The following is a 17052-nucleotide window of genomic DNA, read 5'->3' as shown; positions in this document are numbered from 1 at the left end:
TTAACTATACTATTTTAAAGTTTTATAGTATAATTTTTATCTAAATTTACATGAGCAATATGCGCACGAACTCGGTGCAGCAAATATTGTTTTCATCCAATAGACAGTATAATATATTTTAATAAACTAAAATAAATAAAAATTAAATATTCTGTATTTTAAAATAATAGAATTGAGTTTCGACAATGACTTGAACATTTTTTTCATTCACTTTAAATATCTATAATATGCATCAATATATACGTATATTTTTAAATAATCACTATCTTCTTGGATAAAAATTGAAAACTTTATTTTCGTCAAAATGTTAATTTTCTAAAATATACACATACAATTACATGAATTTATTAAATTTTTTTATATTAATTCTGTGTATTCTATTAATTTAGATGGAATTATTTTAATGGAAATCATACGTGCCAAATGTATATAGACAATAATAAATAATATACATTTTAAAAAATACGAACAAAGAAAATTCTATGTTTGTAGAAATTTTGGAATAAACTCGTACTTACTACAAAAATGCGTAAAATCTTTAACTACTTAGTATCATGAGGTTTTAAGTATAATCGCTAACTATAATTGCAGTGAATTTAATTTAACCTTTATTATTACGGTCTAGAGTTTAACAATTTTTTACGATATATTGGTACTAATATCACAATACCGGTATAGTATTTCAATACCATCAACCCTGTAGCATATGTACGTATGCATGTTAAAACATAAACAATTTGATAATACACATTTATTATCTAATGTTATTAGTTATTTTTATTTAATAAAAATAAAAATAGAACACTCAAGTGGTTTCAAAGACGAATTGAATACATAAGATCGAACATAAAGTAATAAAACTAAATTTAATTCACTGTAATATTATGCGGTTTGTTTATTTATCAGTACAAGAGTATGTAAACTATCCCAAGTGCTATTTTATTTACGTTATTATTTTGAGTTCGTGAAAGAAAATATTATCTGGGGACTGGGATTCACTTTAACATAATGGTAAGCATTTTTTATCATTTCGATTTTTAATAACATTGATACGAGAGTATTGCAAGGCCACAATCGTGTTTATGAAATATTCATTTTTATGTCTATATGTTTAAATAAACCAACATGTGCTCAATATATTTGACTAGCCTATAATATGTAAATATATTTTCGGCCATATTATGCGAAAATTACGATTATAGTATATTATTATATAATTTACTGTTATTTGAGTGTGTTCTTCAACCAATAAGTTGCAACCAAATTTTGGATCTCGTGAACTTCAAAATTCAAATATCACTCTATACACCTACTGTCATTCAATAATATATAAAAATAAATGTTAACCTGAAAACATATAGGTCCTAAAAATTGTAATGTATTTTATTCCTTGTTAATTTTTGCTTGCTCATTATAATTTCAACATTAGTCAAAAAAAAATTGTATCACCAAAATGGATCATGAATCATAAAATGTTAAAGACAACTAAATTTTGTTAAATATACATGTAACTTTATACCGGAATTTTATTTTCAGTACATGGGAGCATCTATGGTATTAGCTCCGGCCACGGTCACATATGCTACCGTCAACCAACAAGATATGTTCAACATCTGAAACGGCTTTAAAAACTTAAGATAGTTGAATGAGTGGGCGCGAAAACGCTCAAAATGAAAGATTCGCATCGAGATATCAATCAAATAAGTATAATTTTATGTTGTTTTTACTTTTTTTTTCCTTGTTCTTTTATATCTTCTACAATACCTGGTCGTATAATTCACTATATGATAAATAGATATTGTTCCAATGATAGTTTTTAATTCTGTCTTTTAAAACGAATTTTTGGTGGACAGCGATCTTTCCCTTAAAAAGATTAATACAGCACCATGGATGGAATGAAATACAACAATAATTCTTCATTGATCTTTACCTCATCCTTCTATTTTTATTTTTATTTGACATTATTATACACTAGTTAAATAAAATAATAAATGCTCACTTTGATGTCCTCCATTATGTTATTTTTTATGATTATTGTTATTATTATTATTATTTTTTTAAGTTACAAGTTAGAATAGAATATATTGATACTATATAGTATATACAGACTACCAAAATATAATGTTTACCTCTTCAATCATATCAAGCGCGTGTTAGGATTAACATGGTAAAAGATATTTTACCTATGACCATGACATTAAATTTCCCCCTTGTTTTATTTTGTTTTCTCAAAACTGTATTCCAAAATATATTTAAATTAATATTGTATGTATGTAAAAAATTTTTAAAAATAAATTGTAAAAACTAATTTAAAATTCATTGTTACAGGGATTTATCCAAAAATTTTAGTGCTGTTCAATTTTTAATATTTGTAAAATACAAAGAAATTTACAGTTTTATTTTAATACCATACAGTGAAAAACTACCTTTACAAGATCTCATCCGTCTCCAATAAAAATTTAGTAAATTATTATTTAAATATAGCTGAATAGAAATATTTTAAAAAATATGAAAGAAAAATCTCCTTATACTTATAACGAGGCATTTATCACGTTTAATACAAATTTTTTTTTTATTTACTGTTAGGGTAATACGATATGTTGTTATTAAATAATTATTAATCAACAAATTACTAACCTTATTTTTAAAGATACCTATTTAAAACATCGTATTATAGTTTTTAATTATTCTTATATACAAAAACAATATATTTTTATGACTTACAATACTAAGTTACTTAAACTTAAAATAAATAACTCAAATATAAAATATGTAAATTTACCTATAATAAAAGTATTTCAAATAATTGCCTACAAATCATATATACCAACAAACTTTGGAGACGGTTTCCGATTTAAAATTAAAATCAATAATTAAGTTACAAAGTCATATTTATAATGCTTTAGACTTTAATTTCAATTTTATTAATTTCATAAAATACAACTAAAAAGTGCAAATAGTGATAAAATATGAGTTTTGGTTTTAAAATAAATATATTTAAAAACAGGAAGTACTGGATAAATCTCTGGTATTGATTATAAGCTTTTGTAATAAAAACGAAAGTATACTACTCTATACCTACGTTCAACTGTATAAGCTTTATGAAACAAAATATTACTTTTTCAATAAATTTTTTTATGATTTACAGATAGATACATTAACAGTTTTAACCCGATAATATCTGTATTTTATTTTTTTTTAATCAAATCATTCAGGCGATCGTTTTATTCCCACATAAAAATGTTTAATGGCTTAGCAATAATTGTGTAAAAATGAATTACCTACGTAGTAAAAATCTTGTAATCCGTTGTATTATTTTAACTAACTACTTATACAATTTTATGCAACAACTAAGTAATCAATGAATATTATTATTATATTATGAATATTAAAATCATTGTGTATTTTTTATCCAACCCAGTTTTATTTTACTTTTCAAGAGTTAATTTAAAATTATATAATTATATTGATATTATTTGTTATTTTTTTTTACTTTATCCAAAACAGACTTTAGTCATTAACTTATAACTCATAATTTTATGTAAGTATTTAAGTGTATTAAAATATAATTAGATTTTTGAGTTTTTGCCGATATCGAAATTTTTAAAAATATAGATCATTATTGTACTAGTTAATAATAAATATGGTTTATTTAAAAACAAATTTAATTAATTATAAAAAAAAAATACAATTTTTATGATTGTTTTATGTATGTAAAATTGTTTTTGTGATGTATTTCAACAATATATGTAGATAAAAATTCATTACTTCTCTCAAAATCTAGTCCCTATTTTTACCAATAAATTACTACATTGATATTGTACTCTGTTTTGATTAACATAAAATAATTGCATGCCTGTTTATACAACACTAGTATCATAAACTACATAACGTATGAATTAATATTTATGAATAAGCGTAATATCTGTATTATATATAAATAACTCTTTATGTTCAAAAAAATATAATTTATTAATGTTGATCGTAATTATAATAATAAATGATCTCTTTTTCTTTGTATATATACTATTTATTAACAGATCAAGAGTATATCATTATAAATGATTAAAAGTAAGTAGGTATACCTTCTTAGGGATGAGCAATATCTAAGATACTTATCTTAGATACATTTGTATCTTGTGTGTCTTATATCTTTTTTTGTGTAAAGATTCTAGATAATAAATACAAATTAAGATTCGTTTTTTTTTTTTAAATAAATAATAAATTGAAAAACAAAACTATTTCAACTATTATTAATTTTTAAATATACAACCTATCATACAAATTATTTATGAAATTACAAAAAAAAACCCATATTATTGAAAGCAGATAACGTTGTACGGTTCCGACGATACATATACCTATGCGTAATGTATAGCTTCTATTATATAGACATTTACTATGATCGAATCCACTGTCAGATTTTTTTAAATAATTTTTTGATCCATCATCAGGGATTAATGAAACAATTTTTGCTAGCTGTTTTCACCCTATTTATAAATTTTAATAGTTATCAAAATCGTATGAACATTGAACCTGAATGACAGCAATTACAAAATATAAGAACTAATTCCGTTGCAAAATATATCAGTATAAGTAACAATAATAACTACAGCAATGGTGCTGTTAACAATTCTGATATTTTTGTTATATTTTCAAATTAATCCAAGAATAAGCTATAGTTTATAAGAATATTAAGAACCCATAATCGATTTAAAGATCATTATTTTTTTCAAAGACAAGAACAAGTCTTTGTCTATGCTAGATAGTTAAATGAATATAGGTACAAATTGATTTAAAATTCAACAATAGGTAAAAGATCTATTGTTCAGAACTATATTATTCATTAATAAATACTAATATGTTATAAGTTATATAACTAATATTTAGTTTACTTAGGCCCGTTTCACTGCCACGTGTAATAATTCGTAAGCAACTGGTGAATTCTAACCCTAATATATATGATAAGTATAGAAATCAAAATTAAAACCATAAAAATATAAATTATATTTGAGCAAGTAGAGACTTTTAATATTGATACCAACATTTTAGCCAATGAAAAGTTGTCGAAGGCTGAATTAGAATGTCTAGTTATCAGTTACCACCGCCCGCCATGGAAACCTGTGTAAATTGAAACTAAGTGGAAAATCTGCCTATGCTAATAGTCACCCATAAACAAAAAAAAATCATTCCATTGAATAAAAAAAACATCACGACTGCTGATTCCAAAATAATATAATTACAAAAAAATAAATGATATGTAGGTACCTATCACTAATATTATTTATTTATATGAACAACAACAAAAAATATTAATAAAAAGAAATATTTATAATAAAATGAAAACCACATGTTGCACATTGCATAACTACTAAAGCAAATAATATAGCTACGGTTACAGATAGCTATAAATTGTTATTAACACATAGTACAATGCATGAAATAATTGTATAATATGTAATAATTAATAATTAATAACCACACATTGAATCTCTAAAAACAACACCAAAGACAAGAGTAGAAAATTTAAATGAGTTTTTTAATAAATGGATTATCACGGAATGTACACAATTCCGTAGGTAGTCATCGGCAGGTGAAAATTTATTAAATGCAGTGAGACGAAAGTGGCGGTAACCAACGATAGTCTCATCACTAACTCACCACAATTACACAAATCATCCGCCTGCTCATCAAAATCTGTGTGTCATGTTTGGTCCGAAAATCAAAACTATACCTCAATTCCATCTAGGTAATTACCCTCCTCCGACCAGCGTACGGAACACCACTTCCAAATTACGAGCTCGTAACTTAGTTTACGGTTGCTATGTTTATACATAATATCCTTTTCATTTGACCCATCGACCACGTTTTGCCAACATACACAAACACACACACACACACACACACACACACACACACACACACACACACATACAAACAAACGTTTCGTATTCAACCTTCCGCAACCGACTTCCTCCTCTCTAACCTGACCTAAACTAACCGTAGACAAAATACTGCCATCCTAAAAGTATGATTCGTTAAACATAAATCCCTTTTATGTCACTTTCGACTGACCCGGATGAGTTTGCCAACATTTGGCGGTGGTACTTGTATATACAGCTAATATTTTTCACCATCCACTACACCACGACGACATCGAATAATATTTGTCATCGAGCGAACGAAGGTATAATGCTACCCTACCTAATACACCATTATGCATACTGATAAGTTTCATTTACAGTAAACAATTTATAAAACATAATAAATAATATATATTATATTAACATAGTACCTTATCCTATAGTATAAATAAAATTATATAAGTATATCTAAATACTTTTTAAATAAATTATTTCAAACTTACACATACTATTTGTATTGTGTATTAAAATATTTAACTTTTGACTATTTGAGTTGAGTACTACATAAATTATTTTTATACATATTTTTAACTACGCTATAAACTACAACTTTACTATAATAATGAATATTACTCACAAACTTTTAAATATTTGTAATAATCTTCAAATACAATAACGAAATAATTAAGAAACGGTTATTTACACAACAATAGATACATATTGTACGACAACAATCAACAGTTCACACTGAGAATAATACATATTATATACGATTAGGAAATAAAAATTATGATATTCAAGAACAAACGCCCCAGTGAAACCTTTAACAAATAACGAAATCAATAAAAAATCTAATACTAAGTATATTACCTATTCGAAATAATAATAAGCAACTGGTACATGTATTACCGATTACAATGCCGAAATATCTATACACAATGAACATATCAAATCTATACATATACTAAAATGGAAATAAACATACAATAAATTATTGTTATTATCTTAAAAGTTTAAAATCATATTAAATAATCGTTATATCGTTGTATGTTTAAAAGAACGACGGTACAATAAAATCTAAAAATCCAAAAAGTATTCATTATTAAAACCAAAAATAAAATACCGTTAAGTATTTTCAAAATAAAAATATTTAAAAACTATTCAATAATGGAAAAATCATTCAATTATCTATTCAAATACTTAACAACACTCATATGTATGCCATTTTTATGTCTTTATGCAACTAAAACAATAAAAATACACATTTTTGTTATAACTTATTTAAATTAATTTACCTATCAAAGAAGCAACATGATACATTAACATAACATATACAGTATAATCTGTGTAGTATGTCACCTGAATAACTTGGAAACACTGCAAACCTGACTTTTATCGAAAAACGTTAAGGTCCCGTGTCTGACGGGGAAATATCCGACAGAGAAACAGTGACGGGGATGTGACCTGCTACTTATTAAACGTGGAAATGGAAACGATATTTTTTCAAGCATTTACAAATATGTAAATAGTGTATTTTAAAATTATTAGTCAATAAATATAATCTTTATCAATTACATAGATTACTTCGTTTTATCGTAAGTGTTGTATTAATGTTATGACGCAGATTGCACATAAAGTACTGAAAAAATTTAACTAAATGAATCAAAAAAAAAAAAATAAATTAACAATACAACAAATTTGTGAACTTTTCAACTGTGGAAAAAGTCAAATGTGTAATAAATTAAAGGAGAAAAAAATGAAATAAAAAACAATGGGCGAATGGTAATAAGCGTAACTATAAAAATTAATGTAAAACTCAAAGTTATAGATATTTATGTATAATTTCCATATTAGGAAATGGGCGAATAAAAAGAATACCAAAATCTAGCGCAAACAAAGAAATTAATAATTTTACTTGGAAATGGTTTGTAAGTGCTAAAGCTAAAAGTATACCAATTTCTGGAGCAATTATATTATAGTCTAAAGCACGCCGAATTACTGAACAAATGTTTTTTTTTTTTTTCATTTATTTAAATATACACAATCTGTAAGTGTTGTTTTAAAATAAGTGTATGTAATGGAGGTGACATGGCTTGAGTGGCTGGAGATAAGAAGCCGCCCATTGAAGGCACTTAAGGTTATGATTTTAGGCTACAATTTTAATGTGCTAACAAGAGAGAGTGGGATTACAAAATTAATAGGGGTAGAGGTAGAGGTATATACAATTTTAGATTAGTAGGTCACGATACCAGGTACGTTTAAGACGTCTTCTGGGGTCACCAGGAATAGTGTTGGTGGATAGCTCGGAAATCAAGGGATTATGATGACTGTGAAACTTGGAGTGTGTGCGTTTGTAGAAAGTTTTTGTGACGTTTTGGACTGTTGGAATGGCTAGATCTCTATGTAGAGTATCGTTGGATACATAGTAGGGAGCTTTGGTTATTTTGCGGAAACATTTAAATTAGAAGATTTGAATTTTGTTTAAGTTGAACTTTTTGGCTGCACCCCAGAGTTGGATACCGTATGTCCAGATCGGTTTGAGTAGGAGTTTGTATAATAGTAGCTTGTTTTTTAAGTTGATGTGTTATGATGTGAGGAGATAACATAATTGGCGAGAGTGATTATTTAAGACAAGTCTTTTGTTGTGGGTGTGAGTTGCCCAAGTTAGCCTGCGGTCTAGATATAGATCTAGGTATCGGACATTTTGGGCAGTTAGGAGAGGTAGATGGGAGGGCAGACTGTTTGCTTTAGTGTGAACGTACTATGGATGGATTTAGTTTCATTAATTTTTATTCCCCAATCTTTATATAGGTTGATAAGAGGTTTTTTAAAAAAATTTTAAATTTTTTTTTACTCTATTAAATGGATAACTGCTCCAAGTGGAAAAAATATCCGGTCCCAGCCGTTTTTATATTACACAGGTTTCGCTGTAATACACATTCACATTGTTGCAGACTTCAACACTACTGATTATCAAGAAAGTTTGAAAAAGTTTTAACTACATTTTGTAAACATAAAAAACGTTTCATATACTCATGTAAACAATACACTTACTGTCGAGTCAAATAAAAGTGGTGCTCGGGGAGTGAACCCATAAAAAAATTTAGAGCTTAGAAAGCTTTATCCCTCTGCGGGATATTTATAGTGAATAAAATCGTTTATAATTTATAATATTATATTATATATGTATAGTAATTCTTAAAATACAATAAATAACATGAATTTTTTTAAATTGATAATTATTTTTTTCAACATCAAACCCAACTTAATCAACTGCAATCACATAGCTGCTGTAATTTAAACATATAATGGTTTTTTATTATAACATGTCAATGTATAACATTAAATAATATAATACTAATACTATAAGACATAAGTATATTATGAATTCACGTGGCATCATTATAACAGTTTTTATTGTTTGTGCTATTAAAGCACTACCTATTTCCTAATCGTTTCTTATTATCTAGTTAAGTATTGTAATTTATTTTGTTATGGATAGACGTGTGATGTATGTATTCATTACACACTGAATTTGTTAGATTTGGACGGAAGTGAACATTTATTTACTTGGAACAGATCTGAGTAATAATGACAATATATCGATAAAATTCGACGTAAAAACATTGTCACTTTATCACAAGATTATCATTTTATGGCCTATACTGATTGCTGAGTATATTTAATCATTTAGTCACATTTAAACTATACTAATAAATTGTATTACAGCTCATATTTTTTAGTGAACACCGATACGAAGTATGTAATCCAAAATTGGAAGTGTGCACTACAGATTTGAAAAGTATTTACCTGCTAAAAAATAAGATTTTTTTTTATTAAACATAAATAAATTAATCAAAAATAAATTTTAAGATTGATATCATATTATAATATTTTTAAAACTAGCGGAAGGTTATTGTTATTATCTACTAGAAACTAAAAAAAAAATCATTTCATAAATTAAAATAAATATGTTGTATATTTTCAATATTGATCTTCGCATCCCAGTGTTATAAAACGGCTTTCAAACAAAAAAAGACTAATAAAGTTTATCCACATTCCTTATAAGAACAGTGGTATAAAAGTATTTTCTAGGAAGCAGGTTAAAGCAAAACAGCTTATGAGGAATCAAATATATCAGTTAAATTTTAAATGATAATATATCCCGCATACAAATAAAGTATTTGTCTATTTTTTTAGATTTATATTTCATAACTTGTTTATATATATATTTAGTTTTTAAAAAAAGTTATTACCTATTAAAAAAATTGCTAATATTTTATTAAAAATTATGATAATATGAAATGGTGTAGATGAAGGTGTTGTGAGCTATTACTCCCCCCCTCCAACTTCACTGTATTTGTACATGAAAAAAATGTGTAGTACGAATTTTATAAAATATAGGAACTGTTTTATTATGTAATGTATAATATACATTGTATATATATACTATACCTATGGAAGCGCAACGTGTATTTTAGTGTTTGCATATAGCTACGCGATCGCGCACATGTATTTATCAATATATGATAAACAAATTATGGATGTAATTAGGTACATACGTTATCAATATACCATACAAGTATAATATTATAGACATAAATTTTCATGACATTAAAAATTTAAAGTTCTGAATTCTGATTCATAAACACACTTCTTTGATTTGTATTTTATTTTACAATTATACCAAGCAACTTAAACAATATATCATTAAGCCCCTGAAATACCATTTGTAGCCATAGCCTCTCAAAGTAAAGTTTGTTTTTACATTTTTCTGCGTGACCTATCGATTTTAATTCAAAAACCTATTTTGCTTTGTAAAGATTTCCTTTTGAGTTTTTATCACGTATTCTAGAAATACATTTACAATGTCTTAAATTTATAAATAACATCAATTTAATTATTCACAGAAAATATTAATATACATATTTTGTATTAAATTTTATTTTTAAAATAATAAATATTGCATAAACCTCAAAGCTCAAAAGCATAGTCAACCAACATCTGTTAAAAATGTAAGATAATGTCAAATATAAAAAATAACTGATTAAAACTTATAATACTCTTTATTTTCTATAATTTTTAATATTTCATTTAATGAATAAACTCAGAGTAGAAATAGTAAAATGCATTTAATAGTAACTGTATACTTATTATAGATATACATAGATATATTATAAACTATAATAAACTAAAAATAAATACTTAATATTTTAATTATATTTCAAGTATAAGAAAACTTGTTTGTATAGGTGAATAAATTATTCTCGTCGAAGTCTTTTAAAATATATTTAATGAAAATTTAAAAAAAAAATTATAAATAGTTTATTAACCATCGCGTAAAAGCTTATTGTAATATATATTCTAGTTAGTTAACCATTTCATGTTCTACGAATTACAACGTAATATGCATTTATACATAGGACGGTAATCATTTATGTTTAGTGTGTATGCTGCATAAAAATTAATATATTTTAATTGAATATACGACAGAAATAATTAATATCTGGGTTAAAAAACCGTCAGCTTATCCAGTGGTTGAGAAAGATTTAAAACCTACCCTTTTATTTTTTTCTTGTTATAAATGTATTTATTCAATTGTCCATTGTTAACGTGGGTTCCAACACGCTGAACAAATAGCGGCTTACGCATAGACTATTAAGCGCCCGTGCATTTTACAACGCCCAACTACACAATCGATTATGCTGTATCATAATATATCGTATAAATAAAATATAAAATAAGAACTATTATTTTTTTTTTTTAATGTAAACTTTGTTTAAAAATAGGTAAATAGTACCGTGCATTATGTATATTATGGGTCTGGAAAAAAAGCAAGTAAATGAAAAGCAAATGAAAAAAAGCAAATTAAAAATTTTACAGTGCATTGCTTCGTATATAATAACAAAAATTATTACTATTGGTTATAATCTATGCTATAGCATATTATGTACGATATACCTATAAGGTAGGTATATACAAAATGACAATAAATAACTTGTCAATATTCTTGTTATCACTGCAGCTCGGATTACGGCTTACGACAGCAACGTATTTTCAAATCGCACACCGATTATTATAGATTACAAAAATTACCCAGATATAATATCCCCAACTTCAGATTGTCCAAAGCTACGAGATTTCAGCTTAACTGCGTTCATTACTCTTATGTAATAATTCAAATTTTTTCTACTTTGTTTTAAATATATATTATTATTATTATTATTATTATTATTATTTTACTAATTAAAATGTCGCATCAAATAATAAAATCTAATAAAAATATGAAAAAAGTTTGTTTTAATGGCCACATGCATACGAAACATTACAGTACGTTAATATATAATGTTTGGAGGTACTTTAAAGCGTCAAGTCTCAAGTATCCTAGTAAATTAAAAGCATTAAAAGAAAATTCTACTAAGATACCAATAATTGATAAAGCACATACTCATCCTCCAAACACGCATGAAGTGAAAGTCTATAAATGCTTAGCACGAATGAAATATAAGACAGCAACTACGTCAACAAATCTAATTGAGATTTACTGTGAAGAACTTGGAAGCTTGAATAATGAAACTCGAGCTAAGATGCAACTAGAAACAATTACTAAAAGAACTTTTCGAAATCAACGATCAAAAAATAATTTAAAAGAACCTAGACATTTAGATGACTGTATAATCAAAGGTAAGATGAAAATACTATATTATTATTTAGGTAATTATAGTTGAATAATATTTAATTGATTGCTACCTATACCATATTTTTAAAATTTCTAAATATTAGTAATAATATAATATATTATGTAATTACAACAAAACATTTTTATTAATTATTTTTTAATTTAAATTATAGGTAACTGGGCACTCACAAATGATGGACTTATATTATTACTAAAAGATAGTATAGAAGATCGATTTGAAGACAAAGTTATCAATGTTATCATATTCTCCACTGATGAAGGGTTAAAACATCTCACCGAAGCGGAAACATGGATATTCGATGGTAATTTTGGAATGGCACCTTCTATTTTTCAAATATTATGTGTAATAAGAATCAAAATTCATGATTTGTAAATAACTACTGTATATTGTTTATTAAAAAAAAAAACGCAAACTACTTATGAATATATGTTACAATAATTGTTACTTAAGAGGACGTGATACCCGTATGTGTTGTCTCCGTCTTACAAGTGAATAACATGGCAAATTTTACGCAAAGCAAATCACGTTTTGCTCCATTAGTTTAAAAATTAGAGTGAATTGACCTCTTATAAAATTTAAAGGTAAAAATATTATTTAGACTACCCCATGGACCTTTTACTATATTTTAATTTTGAAGCGAGTTATAAGTATTTTAAGATGTATAAAAATTTACAATTTTAATTTTGAATTACCATTAATTATAAATTATAAATTATAATATTATGTTACATAAATAACAATAACTTATACGTCATATATGAATAAGTACTAGTATAATAGGTATAATAGGTACTTCTATATTAATTATTTGAATACTATTATTTTTATTTAGTAAACATAAAATATAATTCAGTCTCTTTTAAGTTTTGGGTATTCCCAGTATTTATCAATTTAATTTATCGCTTTTTAACACATTTTTATTAAGCTCAGTGCTTAAAATAATTCTATAATAAATTGTAATTCGTACTTATAAATGACAAATGCTAATAAATAACAATTAAATATTAAGCATAATGTTAAACTAAATGAAAGATTTAAATTTCATCATCTTTAATATTTATTTATAAATACAAAATGCCTGACACGCGTTATACCCTATTATAATACTAAATAAGTACATACCTACATTTATAGTAAATTCACCGAAAGACCTGACCTACGGGATGGACGAAAGCTTGTCGTTCTTTTCTACTACAACACTTGATGGCTACGCCGCTACGGCCCGCTTACTTATCACCTGTTGCTTTAGACTCTACAGTTTAGAGTGTTTAGATTGTTTAGAATAATGGCAAGTTATACAGTGTCGCGTTTTAGTGTGATGATGGCGATCTGTGATAATATATTGTGTTCAACCACATTCCGCATCACATGACAGTTTATTTAAACTCATTCTGTATATAAAATAGTTTTAGTAGGCGGAGAAAAGATTTTGAGATTTTTGACGGAGCACCCGCATTTTCGTCAGTCGGATACTCGGATGCGCGAAGTGGTCCGGTCTCATGATAAACAGAGCATGGACATCCCAGAGGGGGAGACAGGAAACTTACCTTCCTCCATAGAATTTTAATTCTGTTACCTAATTTATTGTAATAATTTAATATAATAATGATGAATGCACGATCTACGTTTACGGCTTAAAAGACATGAGTTATGAAATTATTATAGACATACTTTTCGTTTTCAATAAACACGTCTTTATTAAAATGTTTTTAATTTTCAACATAAAAAAAAAAAATTGTAAAACCTATATTTTCTACTTTTCAGGTAATAAAAACTATTGATAATAAAAATAAATATTATTGCTGTTAAAGTAATTTATTTTACTAGTATATGAACATTACTACATAAAACATAAATAGGTACCTAGTAGATACAGTACTTCGGTTGAAATGGCCGGTTGAATAAATTATTGCCTGAAATATTACCTACATTTAAAAACGTCTTGGTATATTTGTATACATAAAATATAATAATATACCTACTTTAAAAATGTCAAATACCAACCCACAAATAATATTTGTATATAGGTAGTAAAAAAACTGTGTTTACCAATATATTTTTAGATTTTTTAATTACAATATAAACTATTTATGAGAAACCTCGTTTAAATTCTTAATCCTTAATTATAAAAATTGAACATTTTATTAACTTTTATTTACAAATTACAGAGAATTTAATGAATTTTTTCAACATTTGAACTTTAAATGCTTATAAAAAATAAATCGTACGTACCTATATATCTTAAATATTTTTCAACTGCTATTATAAAAGCTTATAAGATACCTATCTTAAATTAAATTTTCAAGCTTTTTGACCCAACAAACATTTTTGATCGTTAGTCCTCCCCGAGTTTTAAAGGTCTAGTTACGCCTATGTGCGGAGATCTCGTGCTTGACGAATACCGAATTAACAAAATTGATTTTATTTCAATTAAGTGTTAATCAAATAATAAGATTACATATCTAAATCAAATAATAGGTACTTAGAATTAATATTATATTAAATATGATAAATTAATATACCTGCAGTCTGTAGAGGCGTAGAGCTGTTGGTACATACCTACAGACTAGGTACAAATTTGTATTCATCGACCACTAATAATAAGTGCTTGCCTCTAGTCGTGACAATCAAATTAAATTTATGTATAAATAAGTAATTTATTTTTTTAATGTACAATTACTATAAATATATATAAATATACCCTTATCTAAATATAACAGATTGTGATTAGGTAAGTATAATTTTAATAAAAAAATAATAGAAATAAATAAAATAAAATTGCAGTAAATATTAAAGTAATTATGAAAAAATATTTTTATTGAGGTTCAATAAAAATTTACAGTTGAATAAATTTGCAATAAAATTATTTTATAGGGGAGAGATAACCCACAAACTACGGTACTAAATGTCTAAGTGTATAAAATATGTAGGTAGGTAGTGAAATTGAAATGTTATTGTCTAATAGTAAAAAAGGGCAGAACACAGAACTATCATATGATATTAATTATCAAATTGAATTCAACTATTCGACATAATTTAAAACTATTTTTTTATAAATTGTAATTGTCGTTACCAAATTGATTTATTTTTAATAGTGTAAATTTTATTAATATTTACAAAGACTCTTGAACAAAGACATAGCATTTCTACGATAGATATTTCATTATCTAAATAGGTACCAAAATACTTAAAAATCACATTTCACTATTCAATTAAATTGACTTAAAAAGAGTATTTTAATAATAATTTGAAAGTAAGTCGTTAATATTTAAGAAATGTAAATATGTGCATTAGTTTGATAAAATTTAAAATTGTAGTAATAAACTTGGCCATGTACTTTAATTTGAGAAGTTTTAGTTGATATTTAATGTTTTAAAGTTTCTTGATACCACTTTCTCCATGGAAATATACATTGCACAAATAAAATATAGGTACTTACCAATAAACTAAATTAATTTTTTTTTCGCTTTAAAATAACAGAACGAAATTATTTATTGATCAGTGTCTGCTATACAGACAGTAGCATAGCATTCCAAATTATTATAAGCACTTTTAAGTAATGAATGTGCTTGGTTCAACTTGATAAAATAAACAATATTAAGTTTTAATGTTATCTATTTGTGTATTGCACAATAATAAAATAAACTGAAATCAGTAATAATAATGACATTCAGTTTAGTTATTTGTAAAATTAAAAATTTTAAATTAAATAGGTTATAATTTAGTTAAGGTACATTTAGAATACAGAATTGCTCATTTTCTTAATATATCTCAACACATAATTTTTTAATTAACACAAGTAATTAAATAAAAATCAGACAGTGTTACAGATAAGATATTTTAATAGACACACATCTATTAATCAGGTGAACTTTATAAAAAATTCAAAAGATTTCAGATTAACTAGCCATGTCTTTTTAATTCAAAGATCAAAATAAGAATGTTTAAAAAAAAAGGGTTGTATTAAATTACTTTCAGTTAAAACAACGATTTAATTTATGTAATAAAACTTATCTAGTATAAAATTATTACTCAATTGTATAAAATTTTATAAACCGACTCTAATAACAATTACTTTCAATTCTTTAAAAAACAGTCATTCTAAAATCAGCAATAATCCTATAACTGCTGACAAACTATTATTCTAATTTCATTTAACAACTATTTTATAAGAGATATAAATAGGTACTTCAGTAGTTAAATGGATAAATATAAATATGAGTTATTATTTCATGAAAACAATTTATTTGATTAATTAAATATGTATTGATCAATTTTACTAAATACTAATGCACTATACGAAGACATAAGTATTATACAAAACATCAAATGACACAATTAAGAATATGTTTAAATATATTTTACATTAATCCCGTAGTATAATTATTGTGTTACTATATTACGCTAAAATAATAAAATTTAACAATCAACACAATATGGTTCAATAATTACAAGGTTCGTTTAACAAAAATTCTTTATTTTCATCT

At 25.4% G+C, this 17052-nt stretch overlaps 2 protein-coding genes across 3 annotated transcripts in view; both read left to right on the top strand.

Annotated features, from left to right (window-relative positions):
- LOC112600549 (dopamine receptor 2) overlaps positions 1-2006 on the top strand; it is a 126898-nt gene extending 124892 nt beyond the window's left edge. For both annotated transcript variants that reach the window (XM_025347805.1, XM_025347806.1), the window contains exon 4: positions 1537-2006. In XM_025347805.1, the coding sequence (XP_025203590.1) occupies positions 1537-1617 (81 nt within the window). In that variant the 3' untranslated portion in view covers positions 1618-2006. The remainder of the gene's footprint in view (positions 1-1536) is intronic.
- A 10157-nt stretch (positions 2007-12163) lies between these two features.
- On the top strand, positions 12164-13110 carry LOC112600645. The gene is made up of 3 exons (XM_025347934.1): positions 12164-12548; positions 12717-12866; positions 13016-13110. The coding sequence occupies exons 1-3, from the start codon at positions 12176-12178 to the stop codon at positions 13108-13110; spliced, it is 618 nt and encodes a 205-aa protein (XP_025203719.1). The 5' UTR covers positions 12164-12175.
- The last annotated feature ends 3942 nt before the right edge of the window (positions 13111-17052 follow it).

The sequence above is a fragment of the Melanaphis sacchari genome, unplaced genomic scaffold (assembly GCF_002803265.2).
Source record: "Melanaphis sacchari strain LSU unplaced genomic scaffold, SCAv2.0 Contig65_pilon_pilon, whole genome shotgun sequence".
Lineage (NCBI taxonomy): Eukaryota > Metazoa > Arthropoda > Insecta > Hemiptera > Aphididae > Melanaphis > Melanaphis sacchari.
The sequence above is the reverse complement of the archived record's forward strand: the minus strand, read 5'-3'. Positions and strand labels throughout refer to the sequence as shown.

Bases quoted from the DNA above. Each gene is read 5' to 3' on its own strand.
- LOC112600645 (XM_025347934.1), top strand. From the start codon at position 12,176: ATGCATACGAAACATTACAGTACGTTAATATATAATGTTTGGAGGTAC. The intron at 12,549-12,716 runs GTAAGATGAAAA...TTTAAATTATAG, and splicing joins AGATGACTGTATAATCAAAG to GTAACTGGGCACTCACAAAT. The intron at 12,867-13,015 runs GTAATTTTGGAA...TTGTTACTTAAG, and splicing joins GGAAACATGGATATTCGATG to AGGACGTGATACCCGTATGT.